Source organism: Adiantum capillus-veneris, chromosome 6 (genome assembly GCF_014529385.1).
Source record: "Adiantum capillus-veneris isolate H3 chromosome 6, ASM1452938v2, whole genome shotgun sequence".
Classification (NCBI taxonomy): domain Eukaryota; kingdom Viridiplantae; phylum Streptophyta; class Polypodiopsida; order Polypodiales; family Pteridaceae; genus Adiantum; species Adiantum capillus-veneris.
The window spans coordinates 9,056,362-9,074,642 of record NC_140936.1 but is presented as its reverse complement, the minus strand read 5'-3'; the positions used below and the strand labels follow the sequence as shown (position 1 = coordinate 9,074,642).

General features: G+C 45.4%; 1 protein-coding gene across 2 annotated transcripts in view; it reads left to right on the top strand.

Moving 5' to 3' along the window:
• Nucleotides 1–17,325, top strand: part of LOC147455118 (uncharacterized) — a 95,990-nt gene extending 78,665 nt beyond the window's left edge. For both annotated transcript variants that reach the window (XM_086513954.1, XM_086513955.1), the window contains 11 exons: nt 12,882–12,982; nt 13,080–13,236; nt 13,312–13,386; nt 13,461–13,520; nt 13,605–13,703; nt 13,819–13,929; nt 14,366–14,437; nt 14,536–14,652; nt 14,736–14,885; nt 15,157–15,257; nt 16,712–17,325. In XM_086513954.1, coding sequence (XP_086370080.1) covers nt 12,882–12,982; nt 13,080–13,236; nt 13,312–13,386; nt 13,461–13,520; nt 13,605–13,703; nt 13,819–13,929; nt 14,366–14,437; nt 14,536–14,652; nt 14,736–14,885; nt 15,157–15,257; nt 16,712–17,006 — 1,338 coding nt within the window. In that variant the 3' untranslated portion in view covers nt 17,007–17,325. The remainder of the gene's footprint in view (nt 1–12,881; nt 12,983–13,079; nt 13,237–13,311; nt 13,387–13,460; nt 13,521–13,604; nt 13,704–13,818; nt 13,930–14,365; nt 14,438–14,535; nt 14,653–14,735; nt 14,886–15,156; nt 15,258–16,711) is intronic.
• Nucleotides 17,326–18,281: the final 956 nt, after the last annotated feature.

Below are 18,281 nucleotides of genomic sequence, written 5' to 3'. Positions count from 1 at the left end.
AGTTTTGGTCAGCCATCTGGGATTTACATGCGGCTCGTCGTATTTCTTTTTTCATGTGGATGATTGCACATGCAGGACTTCCAGTTGGGACTTGAGTAGCTACTATAGGTCACGATTCGTTATGTACTCGATGTCCTCTGCGACTACCTTTGTCCCTTGCACACTGTCTTTGGTCATGCTCATCTTCCCATATAGTGTGGCTAGCAGTTTGCTTTTTACTTAGCAGAGCCGGTGTTCAGCATGGATTTCTCACTCGGGGATCTGTCTCATGGTTGACGACGATGCCCGGGCCGCATCTTTTCTACGAGGGCTCAGACACAGATCCAACTCTTATGCTTACCTCGACTGGTTATTGGCGAGGGACTTTGGCTCTGTTACCACAGATCGCTTGGCAGGGAGATCCTCAGACCCGTGATAAAGTTTTTTCAGTCATCACTAGCATTACACTATGGAATATTTGGAGAGCTCGTTGTCTTCACATTCTCAGTGCAGCACCACAGCTCCTTCAAGATACCCTCACGGCCATTTGGCTGGACATCATTCACACCCCCCCTCATTTGGCAGTGGGATTGTTCCTCAGGTACATCTAGAGCAGCCGAGGCTTGTCGATTTGCCTTCCTTCGGCGTTGGGCCCGATCACCACTCTTCTTCACACTTATAGGTGGCCAGATTACATGGCATTATGCCCCCCCTCAGTGGTTTCTCCTCTACTCATCACACAGACCACCATGAGATTGTTCTAGTCGAGTTGTCACTATAGTGGCTCTCACCCTTACATTCAGATTGTACACCCCACGTGATAGGCTATTTTGGCATCCGTTGGGGATTATATTGTACTCAGTAATATACAGCCCTGATTTTTCCAAAAGAGAGAGAGAGAGAGAGAGAGAGAGAGAGAGAGAGAGAGAGAGAGAGAGAGTTCTATTATCGTCCTCGGAGGTCAAATATGACCTATGGGACCAAATGAACATGTCACGTGGTGTGAGTGGAGGTCATAAGTGACTCTTGATGCTCAAAAATGGCTATGAGTGTCGCAATAGAGAGTCCACATCGTGGTTGGGAGAGGAAGGCATGTAGGGAGAGCTCATGGCTGAATATATGGGGAAAAGAGGACCTAATGTGGTCAAAAGCTGAGCACTCAAGTAGTGTGTGGTACTCACTCTCTCGCACTTGACAAGGGCATAAGGTGCAAAGTCGATGAGACTCCTCACCAGTGCCCCAACGTCCTGTCTCGCAACGTAGAGAGTGGGAGCTAAGACGAATGGAGGCACTGGTGCGGATCGCACTCAATGGGATGGGCTCAAGGATGTAGGGATGGGTTCGGCTACCTCGTTCGGAGAAGAAGAGAGATTTGTAGTTGGGGCCAATGTGTGTGGTGTAATGGCTAAAGCGAGAACCTCCGGATTTCTCCCAAGCCGTGATACATTGGCGTTGTAAGAAGGCCTCATTAACTTGGGAGTCGATCGACGCATCCTTGACCAAGTGACATGCATCCCATCTTCCAAACCATTTCTTGATGTCAAGCATCCACCCCGAACTTAGTATTTTACTCTTGCATGTCTTTTGGACCTTTTGACTTGCTTCATATGCGATTCTAGGAAGTCGATACAAAGGGCTATGTTGTGTCTTAAGCATGTACTCCACAACTCTTTGCATGCTCAAGACCTCAATAAGAAGCGATCCGGACTCGGGAAGTAAGAGCATGTAGGGTGTTTGTGTCTTGACTTGGAGAAAGTTGGTGAGAAAACGCTTTTTGGACATTCTCAAACTCTTTCCAAGTAGACTTCCCGATGCTTCCACCCCACACATAAAGAAGCACTGGTGTCACCGATGTGTCAAAGAGGTACTCTTTGAGAGCCCAACACTTGATCTCTCCAGCAATGCACATGTTCTCAAATGCATGATAAGCCCTTTTTCCGGCTTCCAAGCGATGCATTGCGCAATTCCTCCATTTATGATTGGATGGAACCTCAAGGCCAAGGTACTTGAAGTGATCTACTACTTCAAGTTGCTCATTGTTGTATGCAATGCATGGATTTTCGTCATTGAGGGTCTTTACAAGCATAACCTTCGTTTTGGATCCATTCATGATCAGCCCGCTAAGAGAGAGAGAGAGAGAGAGAGAGAGAGCCTGCGCGAAGCAACCCTACGCGAAGCAACCCTGCGTCTCAGCCTGCGCGAGCAACCCTGCGCAAAGCTCCCTGCGTGAACCTGCAGCCAGCCGCGAGCATCACTATACGCGCTCCTGCTGCTGCCGCGTAACCCCATCCCTGCAGCCTGCACCCACGGCGTCTCTTGGCTGCAGCGCGTCACCGTGCGTTCCTCCTCGCGCTCTGCTGCCTGCAGCCCCACGCGTCTCAGCCTCACAGAACCCTAATCCCTGAAAACCCTAATTTCTCGAAACCCTAATCCCTGAAAACCCTAATTTCCTGCAACCCTAATTCCCTGAAGAACCCTAATTCTCCGAAACCCTAACAGTCCGCCAACCCCACCTGTTTCAAACCTTCACCGTGTGCATCGTTCTACTACCTGCAAGGGAAGGAGAGAGAGAGAAAGAGCGTGAAAGAGTTCAAGCTTCACTTTGGGTCTTGCTTTTCCCGTTTGCCAGTCTCGCCCATTCTTCATGGCGGCTTTGCCGGTCTTGAGTACCACACACGGCACTCCATCACCACTTGCCTGTCGCGCGGATTGTACTGGTGACCTGTTGACACGCATTGACTCCAAAATTCAACACTTGGCACAGCATGCCTTGGTTGGCCGGATGATTGGACAGTCTCCACCTCGCTCTTCTATACGTGATTGGTGTCAGACTGCACTGGGCACTACTTAGGGACGGGTCTCGGAACTTACATTACTTGGCAGAGGCATATTCATGGTACATCTTTCAGATCCCGCCACTGCCTCAGCTCTCCTGGCTCGCTCTTCGATACTCTCTGATCGCAGAATGATATACTTGACGAGGTGGTATCCAGAGTTCACTACTGAGGAGTTTGACAGCTGACATCTTATTCCCAGATTCCCTCTGACGCTTTCCTTCCCGGATATGCCTCTCCATTTTATTGATGAGCATCTCCTTCAGATGATTGCTGCTCATTTTGGCAGAGTAGTTCCAAGATCCTGCATCTTCTCATCTGGTCCACCTCGCATTTAGGTCCTGGTGTTTGGAGATACTTCATTACCAGATACAGTTACTGTGGCTGTGCGTGATCGAGACTACTCTTGCCGAATGGTAGTCACTGGCCGCCCAGGACAGTGTTTACGTTGTCACGAGATGGGACACTTGGCACGCGATTGTCCCACTCAGCCACGCCATCGGCGACAACAACAGCCAACTCGTGGCACCCACACTTAGCCACGTGGTCAGCATCCACAGTCGGTTCCTACTACTACTACTACTCGAGCACCTCAGCAGCCTAAGGGCGCTCCCAGAGCTTCAACCCCCCATGTTCCTCCCTCTGCTTCAATTCCTACTGAGACTGCATGGCAGACAGTAGGTCGTAACCATTCCTTCCGTCCTCGTCATCAACCCACCCCGCAAGCAACCTCCAGTGTTAACTCTCCTGCTCCCTCTCAAGTTTCTGCCACTCCCTTACCCCCACCTTCTCCTCGCCATTCTTCTTCTTCAACCCAGGATCACATACCTCTGCTACCAGCTCCTCCTTTACTTGCCATTCCCCTGCCTACTCCTTCCCCTATTCCCGAGGTCCCTATTCCCATGCAGATGGATCATTCACCTTTGCTACCTCTCCCTTTTCCTCCTCTCCCTCTCGCCCTTACTCCCCCCCCTCCACCTTCTGGTCCACCCCCTCTCATACTTACGTCGCACGCAGTTTTCTCAGCTCTTGCCCTCTTTCATGGGGCACCCATCGAGCTGAAATGTGCGGTGACTCAGAAGGACCATTGTGGGTGCAGCTCTACCTTATGCACCACAAGCCAGGTTGTGTTCCCTCTTTAATAGGCAGTCGCTCTCAGCCTACCCATTCCTTTTTCCTTTCGTTCCATGCAGCTCAGGAATGGTCCGAGGATCAGGTTCTGCATTTTGTGCATGCACAAACTATGGCTCAGCTTAATTTATGGTTGTCTACTTCCGCTCCAGATGTATTGTCTCCACACTTCCCTTCCTGTATTGGTGCAATGGAATGGAGTGATGTTTATGCTTGCTATTCATTGCCTATGATCATTCATGTATCCTCGGATGTGGTGCTTCTTATGTCTATGCGCATTTGGGGTGTCAAAGCCGCAGCATCGGTCATGCAATGTAAACAAGCTGAGGTCCGCAGTTGGTGCAATGAGACGCCATATTTTAGAGAGGGCTTGCCGGTTGCCTACCTCCCGCCAGAAGCTCATCCCTTGGATGGCCCAGCTGCCTCCAAGAAGATGCGCAGTTAGTCAGATGCTTTACCACTTCCTCCATGCAGACTATGGATTTACATGTAGTTTCTTGGAATACTAATGGTTTACAGACTTCTCGGGTAAGAGGTTCACGTAAGCTTTTACTTCGCAGAGATTTACATGCTCATGTAGTAGGCATTGTGGATATATTACTAGTACAGGAGCATAAGATTGCCACTCCCTTTGGTAATCTCATACCCTCGGGCGCTCACACTTTTTGGGAGCCTGCTCTAGGCATTCATGGACAGAGTTGTGGTGTATGCATTTCAGTGGGGCCACGATACTTGGCATCAGTTCAGCAGCATGGCACACTTGTCGCTGGCAGAGCAGTCTATGTTTCTATCCGGATTCGGGACTCTACGATTGGCTTTATGTCAGTATATGCACCCACTACTCCTCGGGAGAGAGCTACTTTTTGTTCCTCCTTGGTTGCTGCTCTACCTGCTGTGGACTCTTGGGTTGTTGGAGGCGACTTCAACAACATTGAGAGCGACTCTGATTGGCGATCGCTCACTCCTCCAATTCTATCATCCATTTCTCCAGATGAGCAGCCAGCTTGGGATCGATTTCTTCTAGCTATTCAAGGTGTTGACGCCTGGCACATACCCTCTTTTGGTCACCACCCTGCTACACTTCATTACTCGTGGGGGTTTCAGAGACAGCAGGGAAGACTATTAGAGCGACTTGATCGTTTTTACATTGGCCCTTGGGCAGCAGCTCTAGGTGGATTTACTGCTATTTGGCGAGGGACAGCCTCTCCGATCATTTTCCCATCTCATTGTTTATCTCTTTCACTAGATCCGCTGCACAGAGACGAGGCTTCAGCATCCCTGACAGTGTTCTCACCACTGAAGTTTTGCAGCAGCAGATTCGTGACTTGTGGTCCACGGGTGATTCTTATTGTGGTCCCCCTGGAGAGTTCCTTGCCCATTGCATTACTGAGTCTAGTATTTATTGCCGTGATCAAACTGCTAGTATTCATCGTCAGTTGAGAGTACGTGAGTCTGACCTCCACATTCCTCTTGGTTCCACACAGCGCTTGCTTGAGGAGTGGCCTCAGGATGCTTATCTCGCTGCTAGACAAACAGAGCTCACACAGGAAATTCATTGTGTACAGGAGGCTAGGTCTAAGTTCACTCATCATGCTTTAGTATCTCATTGGACAGCTAAAGCTGATCGAATGAATAAGGACTTCTTCACTGCGCATAAAGAGCGCCCTCCTAGCACCACCCTCAGGACTTTGTGCGATGCTCAAGGAACACTTCATATGCATCCTGATGTTATTCTTGATATGTCTGCAGATTATTTTGAGGCATTGTTCACTGCTGATGTATGCACTACTGAGGTTTTACTTGCCCGTGAGCAGATCTGGCATCACACCCGACGTCGTTATACAGACACTATGGCAGAGATCTTGTTGGCCCCATTCACACTTGCAGAGCTTCATGCTGCTATCGAGAGTCTAGATCCATCTTCCTGTCCAGGCGAGGATGGCCTCACTAGAGCTTTCTTTTTGACCTATTGGGATGTATTGCATATACCATTGCTTCGTGGTTGTCAGGATATCTTTGCATCAGGCTATATGCATCCGGATCTTTGTTCAGGTCTCATATCTCTTATTCGGAAAGGGGGTGACACCACTCAGCTTCGCCAGTGGAGACCTATTACCCTACTCCCTTCGGTCTATAAGATATTAGCGTTACTGATCAACCATCGCTTGCGACCGTTCTTACCAGATATTATTCATACTTCTCAGACAGGCTTTGTCATGGATCGATGCATACTTGATAATATCTTCACTTTTTATGAGGCAGTAGAGTGGGCCAGATCATCTTCTGAACCTCTCGCTTTCTTCATCCTTGACTTTCGTGTTGAGTGGGAGTTTCTCGAAGGATCATTAGCCAGGATGGGTTTCCCTTCGAGATGGATCTCAAGCATTTCCGCTCTCTTCAGGACTGCCGGCAGTGCTATTACTATTGGTGGTCGTGTCAGTCGCAGTTTTGAGCTCTCTCGATCTGTCCGTCAGGGATGCCCTTTAGGAGCATATCTGTATCTGTTTGTGGGAGAGACTATGTCCGACTTTCTTCGTGCTCAGAGTCATGCATTTCGTGGCTTGACCATGCCAGTACCTTCAGCTCCGGACCTTATCGATCAGGAGTTTGCTGATGACACTATGCTGATGTTGCGCTATTTGCTAGCAGCTCTTGAGTCTTGATGCCATGCGGGGAGCCCTGGAGGTTTTCTGCATTGCCGGTGATGCACGCATTAACTGGCATAAATCCTATGGGTTATTGGTTGGCAGTGATGACATACCTACTTGGGGGGTAACTGATGGTTTCACATGGCTACAGCCAGGTCAGACATGCAGATATTTGGGCTTTTAGGTTGGATTTGACGTTTCCTCACAGCAACAGTTTGCACCCGTACTGTAGTCTATTCGCAGGAAGCTTTGTCATTGGTCTTCACGTCATCTGTCGTTGGCTGGCCGTGCATTGGTCGCCAACCAGGTCATTCTGGCTACAGTATGGTATACGGCCTCTTGTTGGATGCTACATTCTGGAGTGATAGCTCAGCTCCGCAGACTCGTGCGGAACTTTTTATGGAGTGGCACAGATGGGACTACTGATACTCGTGCTCGAGTTTGCTGGTCCACGATTATTCGTCCTAGATCAGAGGGTGGCCTTGGCATTATTGATCGAGAATTACAGAGCCGCGCTCTTCTTACCAAGCTTATTGTTCGGGGTCTTCTTCCCGGCCAAGAACCTTGGAAGATGCTTCTTCAGGCTGCTCTTTCCACAGCGACTCCGCGCCACGGCACTAGAGATGGCCATACTTGGCAAACAGGGTATCGTTTTCTGTTTACGGATGCCCCCTTGTGTACCAGCACTCTCTCACCCTTCATCCGATCGCTCCTTCAGATTTGGGTATCCATGCGACGAGCTATCAAACGCTCACCTCCCTCATGCCGTGAGGAGATTGAGTGCCAGCCTCTCATTTGGAATGATGCAGTTCTTGATTCTTCGGTTAATCCACCCCGTCAGCTTGGAGAGAGGACTCACATTGATTGGGCTGCTTGGGACACTGGCCCTGCTGCCTCTATGCGGCTATTTCATGAGACACGTATGCTAGATGCAGATTTTGTGGCAGAACATTATGCCATTGGTCGTGGGGTAACAGACAGACTGCTTGAGATTGGCTCTGCCATTCCTTCACACTGGGACGCAGTCATGCGAGGCACAGTTCAGATGCCTCCACATTGTGGCTGGGAAGGCCTCTTTACTCAGAGCACTCTCTTATTAGTTCGTTTCAACACCATGCTGTTCACAGTTGATACTGACTACTCTTCGGGGATGCATGCTAGGCTGACATATGCTACTACCTCTCCGCGCCTTGTCTACTCCGGCGCTCGATGGGAGGCCATACGAGTAGTTGGCTCCTGCGGGAAGCGTCGTTGTGTTGACCCCCGTTTCGCTTCCGCTAATGTTGCACTTTGGAGGCTTTGGGTGTGGGAGGGTCGTGCCCTATCTCAGCTTTATTGGGACCCAGGAGAGTGGCATTGGCCTCACTCTAACCCACCGGCGCACATGTATCATTCTTTGAGTACACAGTCAAAATTGGAAGATTCGCATTGATGAGACAACACCCAGAGCAGCCCACTCGTATGCGTTTCTGGTTACATTCAGGTCTCTCCCATGCCTATATACAACAGTTTTGGTCAGCCATCTGGGATTTACATGTGGCTCGTCGTATTTCCTTTTTCCTGTGGATGACTGCACATGCCGGACTTCCAGTTGGGACTTGGTTAGCTTCTATGGGTCATGATCTGTTATGTACTCGCTGTTCTTTGCGCCTACGAGAGTCACCTGCACACTGCCTTTGGTCATGCTCGTCTTCTCATGCAGTATGGCTAGCAGTTTGCTTTTTACTTAGCAAAGCTGGTGTTCAGCATGGATTTCTCACTTGGGGATCTGTCTCCTGGTTGATGCCGATGCTCGGACCGCATCTTTTCTACGAGGGCTCAGACACAGATCCAGCTCTTATGCTTACCATGACTGGTTACCGGCGAGGGACTTTGGCTATGTTACCACAGATTGCTTGGCAAGGGGATCCTCAGACACGTGATGAAATCTTCTCAATCATCACTAGCATTGCACTCTGGAATGTTTGGAGAGCTCGTTGTCTTCATATTCTCAGAGCGGCTCCCCAGCTCCTTCCAGATACCCTCACTGCCATTTGGCTGGACATCATTCACACCCTCATTTGGCAGTGGGATTCTTCCTCAGGTACATCTAGAGCAGCCGAGGCTCGTCGATTTGACTTCCTTCGGCGTTGGGCCCGATCTCCACTCTTCTTCACACTTACAGGTGGACAAATTACATGGCATTATGCACCTCCTCAGTGGTTTCTCCTCCACTCATCATACAGACCACCATGAGATTGTTCTAGTCGAGTTGTCACTATAGTGGCTCTCAACCTTACATTCAGCTTGTAGACCCCACGTGATAGGCTATTTTGGCATCCGTTGGGGATTATCTTGTACTCAGTAATATACAGCCCTGATTTTTTCAAAAAAAAAAAAAAAAGAGAGAGAGAGAGAGAGAGAGAGAGAGAGAGAGAGAGAGAGAGAGAGAGAGAGAGAGAGAGAGAGAGAGAGAGAAAATGAAATGAAATGTTATATTAACGTCTTCAAAAGGCCAAAATGACCTAAGAGAGAGAGAGAGAGAGAGAGAGAGAGAGAGAGAGAGAGAGAGAGAGAGAGAGAGAGAGAGAGAGAGAGAGAGAGAAGAAAGAAAGATTTTAACGTCTATGTCAGGCCGAAATCGGCCTATGAGACAAATCAAATGTACATAGTGTGTATGTCATCCGTCTATCGGAAAGACAAATGAAACAAAACTGATACAAAACTGAACTGAATGTAGGTAGTGGGGTATCTGAGGAGGGATGGAGCTCTATCTCTAGGGGTATATGCATGTCTATATGCTCAAGGTAGTACAATCATGAGAATGCATCAAGCTATCTAGCTCCATCCTGTACTAATGGGGGGATGTAAGATGTGGTACATGGGCGGGTCTGGTGCCAAGGCTACCCGGATGAAAGCTGTCGGGTCGGCCCTCATCTGAGCCACTCGCTCCTCAGTGGCACGGCGCTCCCGGGCTCAGATCTCCTCGATCTGTCGGTGGTGGGAGCTCGCGCCCCTGTAGCCTGTGACTCGTGGTCGTCGTCTAGCTCGGCTCACCTCCGCCTGTGGGAGTGTCACTCCCCTCTGAGTGTCTGGTGAGGGAGGGGCGGCAATCCTCTGAAAGAAGTCTGTGAGCTGCGACTGTCTCCCCTCTGTCTGTGTAGCTGTGTGTGGCTGTAGTAGTGTGTCCCGATGGCTCTGTATCTCTAGTAAGAACCGTCCGAGCTGTCTCTGATCTCGAGAGTCCATGATCTCTCGGAGAGTGGGCTGTCCTCTGAATAAGGCCTCATACTTGCCTCTGATCTCAGTGTATGCTCTGCATCTACATACAAAGTGCTCCTCACTCTCCACCTCCTCTGTGCAGGCTCTGCAGACTCGCTCCTCCCTGGGAACACCAGTATGTCTCCCGATCTCAATCTCTAACCTGTGTGAAGAGAGAGAGAGAGAGAGAGAGAGAGAGAGAGAGAGAGAGAGAGAGAGAGAGAGAGAGAGAGAGAGAGAGAGAGAGAGAGAAGGAAGCTCTAGGAGATAGAAGAGTGATCACAAGCAAACTGAGGGGGAGAGAGAAAACGTTGATGCATAAAATGCTAGAAGAGAGAGAAAATGCTAGAGAGAGTATATGGCCCAAATGTCAGAAGCTTTGCTCGCTGATAATATGGAAGAGAGGGGGTAGTATCTATAGGGGACTCCAATTTGCCCTACCTATACTGCTAGAACCCCATGATTGGTAATAAATGTGAAAACTCAAGAAAAGTGACTTGTTGCACACATTTAGTAGCTGAACTGTAGAACTTTGGAGAATTTAACCCCTAGGAACAGGGGTCCCGCCTCATGCAAGCCTACCGGGTGGGCAACTCTGTGGAATGCACCACCAAGAAAGCACGTCTACCTTAGGTACGGCTGGGCACAACCACAAAACATCTCACTTCTCTAATCTGCTCTTGGAAGATACTATAGCCACCACCGGACAGGAATGTGAAACTCTTAACAATAACCTCTTGGACGACGGAATTTGTGCAACCTTGATCATAACAATCCGCCACCTTTGGAGTGTGATAGAAACTTGTTTATAGAGTACGTTCTAATCATGAATGAACTCTACTTGGGCACTAATTATGTGAGTTGGGATGTTGTCCACGCTATGCATGATAAAGGTGATGACCTGATTCTACCTGTTTGGACAAGCAATGAAGTTACGGTCGCATATTGTCAAGTTTTCAACTTCTTAGTAGTTTGGTTATGTTTTGCCATTTCTAGGTAGGTTCGTATTAGTTTTCTATTTTAGTCTTTAGCTTACATTAGGATTTCAGATTTTGTAGGTAGGTACGTAGTAGTTTCTTATTTTAGTCTTTAGCTTACATTAGGATTTAAGATTTTTCTCTTTGTGGTGTGGAGTCTGAAAGTTAAGATTAAGTCTTTGTGATATCTTACACTTTGCCCTTGATCTCCGGAGTGATGACAGAAACTCAGTACGCTGAACTTTGTGTTGATGTATGCTCGTGTGTGTGTGTGATGTGTTTGGGAGCATATGTTAGTACCTAGTTCTACACCCACTATTGGGCACTGACGACGTTAGTGGGGATGTCGTGGTATTTAGTCAATACTATGCATGATGGAGCTGATGGTTATATTGTCTTGTGGGTGACTACCATTGGTCTATACCTTGCACTTTCCTTTTAAGGGTGAATTTGGGATTATCCTGGATTCATCTATGTATATATATCTTACACTTGTTGTGATCGTTTAAAGTTCTTTCAAAGTTTCAGTCAAGTAGGCAGCTTTAACTTATTTTGCATATGCCTTTTCTAAGAGCATTTTCAAGTGAATAATGGTTTGTTTCTATCTATTTTTGTTTAGAAACAAAGAAGGCGATTTAGTTTTTTCTTTGTCCGTTATCTTATGTCCCTTGCTTTTGTGTTTTTGTAAGTGTTTTAACCTCTCTTATATTTGTAATTTCAGAATTTTTATGACCTTAAGAAGGTAAAAGTATATTTTGCTCCATGGTGCTCTTCAGCCTTTAGGGGAAACTGTGGTCTGGCAGCACTGCCAAAACAGTGGGAATAATCTCTTGTATAAAGTAGCACTTGGTGCTCAGTATGAAGCTGCCCTTAGATGGGCTTGGTGATAAGACAAACTTCCCACGAGAGCACCCCTTGGCAGACTTACCGCTCTATAAGTTGGACTTAAAGACATCTTTGACGTCTGCCTGTTGACTGAACTAATCGGTCGGGGATCCCTGCAAAAAAGATTTCTGATGGGTACTGTCCGACTGGCTAGAACCCGGACATCCACTTCAACTGAATTTCAATCCCGAATGGTATCCGCCCACTTGCCAAAGATGGATAAGATTGACTAACCACTAACTTCCATGTGGAGAACTCATCTGAAAACAGCGTTGACCTTATTCCGAGCACAAGTGTGCAAGCGCGCACACACATCCCTTAACGGGTGAGATTAAGAATGATAATTAAGTCCAAATTTTGTGCTTAAGGGCTTCAAACAGATCTGGTGGAGAGGAGAATGAAAGAGGCACAAAGAAAAAATGACGATGCTAATCCACCTCAAAGATCATCCTTAATGAAGGGTAGTGGCACAAGTATGTACAATGCCCTCACATTAAAGATAACCTAGAGAGGATTAGTGCAAATCTAATATGCATGCTTAATACATGAAGATTAATCAATCAAGGTGAGCCAAGAAGAGAACTCACTTGATCCAGGAAAGAGGAGATTAAGATGCCTAACTAGGACCTAATCTGGCTCTGATACCACTGTTAGTGCAGCAGTTATGGGGGCAAAGAGAGAGTAGCACTCTTGCTAATGAAGCTAATGATAAGGCAACTGAAATGAGGCAGAGAAGAGAATTAATGGCGTAAAAAACTCCATACGTGCTTCCATTGAGGTTTGGCATCTTAAATAGGTTTTCCATACAAGGACCACTCCGCATGATTGGACCACATAGATCTTATTATTTTCTGATTGGAACAAACGCTTCCAATCCAAATTTCCAATGGTTAATTTTGCAAAATGGCCATTATTTGTCGACCTTTTATTGTTCCAACTCTGCATACTGCCAAGTCTAGTGCCAGTTGATTTACCTTCTGGTTGTGCCAACGTGGTTTCCAAAAGATTTTAAGAAAGTTCGTTATTTCGGAAAAAAATCGGTGCTCAAACTTCAAAGACCACTTTCTCTAAATTCTAATATTCTTCCTTGATGTACTTCATTTCTCAACGTTCAAAACTTTTCTGGTCAAAGAGCGTGTTTATAATGGATGGTTTCATCATTTTGATTTTTTTTTGGGCATGTGCAGAAAAGTCTATCGTCTTTGGAACTAAGGGATGTTGTGCCTGTCACGTCTGTTGCAGTTGCACAGAACCAGCTATTGGCTGCTATTAGCTCAGAAAATGGAAGGTAAGCTCTAGTATTTCACCGTTTCATGGCCTACTTTTGTAGTTTGGCCGTTTATTAGAAATGTTCAATTAACTTCTCTCTGGCTTTGGTTCTGTAGCTCCAAGATAAATACTGCAATTTCAGTGTCTAATGAAAGTACTGGGTATGAACAAAGGAAGCTGTATTCTAGAAGAGTGGGCAGACAGGAAGAATCAAGGCCTTCAGCACAACAAAGTCACTGTGAGAGAGAACAAATGCCGCAATCTGATTCCAAGGTTTTTGAGAATCTACGACTGTTTTCATGTTGGGCACCCTATTTTATTCTTAAGAATGGTTCGATTTGCTGACAGTTTGAAGAAACTACAATATCCGATGAGATGGCATCCACACGTGTTGGCAGTTTTGAACTCGTTGAGTCTAAACTGGTACTGCTTTAGAACCAGTACAATGCTTCGTCCGGAAAGTGAAGGGAAATTAATACTGATTTTTCCTCTTTCAGAATGATTATTCTCTTTCTGTATGGGGAAGGGCTCGCCTACCTCCTTTGGAAAATGAGGAAGTGAGTGACTCGCCTTTTCAGTTTTCTTTTTTCTCACAGCTAAACTTTTGCATATCTCTGAGCCAAAGTTCACACATATTGCAGTGGGCTACTTTTCTTGACAGTGAAGGGCGTGTGGTTGACTCAAAAGCATTACGAAAGAGAATTTTTTATGGTGGACTAGGGCATCGTCTGCGTCGTGAGGTTTGTCTTGATTAGAGATTTAACCATGTGTTCTATTTAGCTTTTGAGACTTCTCCAGGTTGTAATGAACTGCATTATGGACCCTTTGGCCCTGAGAGTGTATACATCTTTATAGGTGTGGAAGTTCCTTCTAGGTTACCACCAATATGACTCAACATACATGGAACGGGAGGAACTTCGTACCAAGAAATACAAGGAGTACAAGCTTTTGAAGGCGCAATGGCAGGTGTGTTGCATCATCTTTGATCTTGGGCATTGTACTTGATTGGATTCGGTTCAAGGTTGCTACTGAGGGTCCAATTAATAAATTTTGTCATGAAAAAGTCATTATTTGTGGCCTATATGATTGATTACTGCTCTCGAAATGCCTGAATGTTGATTCTACTTGAAACTACCTCACCTATACCTCACTCGGGTATTCTCTGATCATAAAAATGACAATACTTGAGTATAATATTATAGTACTAAGCCCATGAGACATGTTTCTGGTCATTGTGCATGAAAAACATGACAATTGAGAAGGGCTTGCCAACTGTGCCCAATGTGTCTTTGGGAAGGGCTTGCAGCTTTGTCCAATGTGTCGTTGGCATATGTTTTGGTGATTATCTACTTGCTTTGTGGTCTGATTTGAGGTTTATCGTACTGAGTTTTTTTATGTGCAGACTATTTCAGCAGATCAAGCAAAACGATTTGCAAAGTTTCGTGAGCGCAAGAGTCGTGTTGAAAAAGATGTGGTAAAACTTTTGGTCCCTCTATGCAAGAGTCGTTGAGTGCTTGCTCAAAACTTTTTCGATGAGGGATGTATTAATTATGTTTTGATTAACTGAGACAGGTTCGGACAGATCGAATTTTGCCATTTTATGCGGGTGACGACAACCAAAACGTGTCTAAACTTCATGACATTCTGGTCACTTATTCATTTTACAATTTTGACATTGGCTACTGTCAGGTATCTAGTAAAAGTGGCCTTTGTTTTACATGTACTGGATTTTCAGTTTCTTCATGATTATAGCCTTGAATCTGTGTATGCAGGGCATGAGTGATTTTTTATCCCCCATCCTGTTTGTAATGGAAGACGAATCAGAATCATTCTGGTGTTTTGTGGCTCTTATGGAACATCTGGCCCCAAATTTCAATCGTGATCAAAATGGGATGCATTCACAGCTTTTAGCAGTCGCCAAGGTATGTTCTAATCTTTCCTCACCAGTTCATACTTGGGTTAGTGAGAGGTGCAAGCTATTAGCCACTTGTAAGGATGATGAGTGTGTACACTGCCAGTCATTCATGTGGATACTATTGATGAAAAAGTTTTGCAAGGTTTAGCAAATTTTTTTCAGTTTGCTACAACGATTTTTTTTTGTTTGTGGACATGAAATATGTCTGGGATTAGGTTTTCACACACACTTTTTTCTTTATCAATGTTTCTGAGGGATTCTGCATATAATGTTTTCAGTTGGTGGAGCTCCTTGACAGCCCATTGCACAAATATTTGAAGCAGGCAGACTGCTTGAACTACTTCTTTTGCTTCCGCTGGATCTTGATTCAATTTAAAAGGTAAGTCTCAGAAAACCCTGAAGACTGGACTTTAGTGGTTATCTTGGTAGTTAGATTGTCTTCTGGATTTTCAATTAGTACTTCTTTAAAGGAGGATATTTTTACAGTTTGATACCTTTTTTTAATAGAACGTCCTCTTGGATGACTGAGTGATCAAAATTTTTCCACCTTGGACAAATGGCTATTATGTCTAGAGCTTTTGTCTTGTCAAAACAGGTGTACGCGACTCCAATGAAAGGTTTACGAGAGACATGGGATTGAGCTTGATCTCATGGCATATCCTCTCTTCTTGGTTTGGTCCAGTCATGGTCATGATCCTTGTCGTTTCTTTCATCCTATCCGGACTCTGCTGCCTCCCCCCCCCTTCGACCCCCCTCTCTAGCTCTTAAAGGAGGGCTTAGACTCTTGTGTATTATGTAAACAAGTTACAAGGCCCCTAGGCATTACATAAGCCCCTGAGATGTAACAATGACCACAAACAAACCACGAGAAAGAATTACAAAATCTAAGACTAGGGACAAAGGACGACTGTAGTAGAGAGGTGAAGCAGAAGCAGGCCACCCGGACTTATGACGAGGAGGCTAGACTGCTCGATCAAGCAATAGGGTATGTTGCCGATTAGCACCATCCTGAGTGGTGCTCAAGAAGAAATCCCTAAGCTTTCTCTGGGTCAGCGCTGTGTGTGTCAATTTTCTGCTTCTCCAAGTCTCTCTCTCTCTCTAAACCGGTGTATCTCTAGAAGAAAGAGCCCCAAGCTTCTCTGGTCCGTGCAGTCCATGATCTGAGAAAGTGGTCCAAACCCCTCTTAAAAAGAGAGTGGAATCTCATAATAAGCAGTGCAGTGGCATATGTAATGCTCCTCTGTCTCAGGCTTGCTGACATATCCGCTTCTCTTGAGGTGTACTTCTGTATCTTCTTGTCTCTTGTCTCTCGCTGATGTGATGAGGTGCATATCTGAAAGATGGTACTCCTCAAACCATGTAAAAGATGGGTATCCATGTATCTCGGTCGCACGATGAAGCCATCGTCCGGAGTATGAAGAAAGTGCTCTGGATACAAGGCTATCTTTGTCCCCAACTCCTTCAAAGGTGCAAGCCATGTCATCTTGGTATTCCTTGAGGAAGGCATGCGTGCGTGCAGGCAGAGAGCCCCCCCCCCCCCCCCCCCCCCCCCCCCCCCCCCGGCCAACCAAAACACACACACACACACACAAGGGAAAAAATAGACCCGTTTATCCATAATGTCCTTGCACTCTATTTGTATAGAATTTTGTACAAATGTTCTTGCACTTTATTTGGTACATCTATCTGTCCCTTTGGCCTCTTAGAGGATGCTAATAATTTCATCGTAGAAGCCATTGGTCGAGGTGCATGCATTGTTTATTACATTGTTTTTTATTGCGCTCTCAAATTCAGAATGTGAAGGCCTGATGTTGGTCTTATCTGTTTTCCCAGAGAATTTGAATATGAGAATGTTATGCGACTGTGGGAGGTTCTTTGGACTCATTATCTTACAGAGCATTTCCATCTCTATATATGTGTTGCATTATTAAAGAAGTACCGCAGGAAAATAGTGGATGAGCAGATGGATTTTGACTGCTTACTTAGATTTATAAATGGACTAAGTGGGCACCTCAACCTCGAAGCCGTTTTGCGGGATGCTGAATCACTCTGCATACTTGCTGGTGACTCGGGTGTGGCATGTATACCTGCAGGCACTCCCCCATCTCTTCCTGTGCCGATGCTTTAGTTTTCGAGGTGCTTGATTTATATATACAATCATTGCCTAGAAAAGGCCTAGTTCTTTTAGCTTGTAAAAAGGTCTATTGCTTCCCATGGTTTTCATGGTCATGTATATACAATGAATGTAGGTATAGATTTATGTTTGTATATTATACCCTATGTATACAGGTGAGCACTCATGTTGTGGTCATCCTTGTTGTAAAACGGCTTTGCCCCCGAGTGTTTGCGGTTGTGGGCATGCTTGTAAAGTAGACAAATTGCATACAATCACCCTTAATTGAGCTTACTTTCAAATAGAAAAATTAATTACAATCATGTTTCAATTATGATCTTTTGCAATACTCACATTGTTTGGGTGTACGCTTAACTTTTGCATCTCTTTTCCACCTAATGTACTCGGTGCATTTGCACATCCGGTTTAGGCAATATCAAAGGTTTGCTTTCTTAGCATAGTACTTTTTGGTGGCATTTATGCATGGGGTGCTTGCTTAAGAGAAATGGAGTAAAAGCATTTGAATGGATGCAAAAGCCCACTCATGACTGTAAAACCAAGTTTTACAGCCCTTGTTTACTCAAATCTATATGTGTATGTATTTTTATATACCTATACATATACGTAGACATATGGGTAAGCATATACATCTACGCAACACTTGCTTTCTACGTGACTCATTTTGGTTGTCACTTTTATTTCTTTGATTTTGTGGGTGAAATAGGTGATGTGTGTTGTTATGCAACAAGGTCGCAAGCCAACAAGTTTAAGTTAGGTTCATACATTATTGTCCTAAAATGGTGTGGACATCGTGTGATGTGTGTGTACACACATGTATGTAGCCCTTTTCCAATAAATGAGAAGTGGGATATGTTTACAAGCCACTTTTGTTTCTTTTTTTTCTCTCATCCATTGAAGTATGATCATACAAGTGAACTTACTCCAACTCTCTTGAAATGTATGGCATATCAACTATTTGTGTATCATGTTGTAATATTTGTGCGGATATTCATATGTCCAAAGATAATAAGATCACCATTGTCTTTAAAATAAGCAATGTTCTTCCCTACATTAACAAATGGTTGATCTTTATAAATGCTAGCATAAAAGAGAATCATGATGAGAAATGTATAAAACAAAAATGGGTGCTCTTTTTGGTGTCTTAATTTACATCATTACATAACGATTGTGTTCGACATCTTTTACAATTGATACAAAAATCTTTCGATCCTTTCTTAATCATACATGCCATCTTTCTTGTCCTCTTTGATGCTTGTGATTCTTTGACCA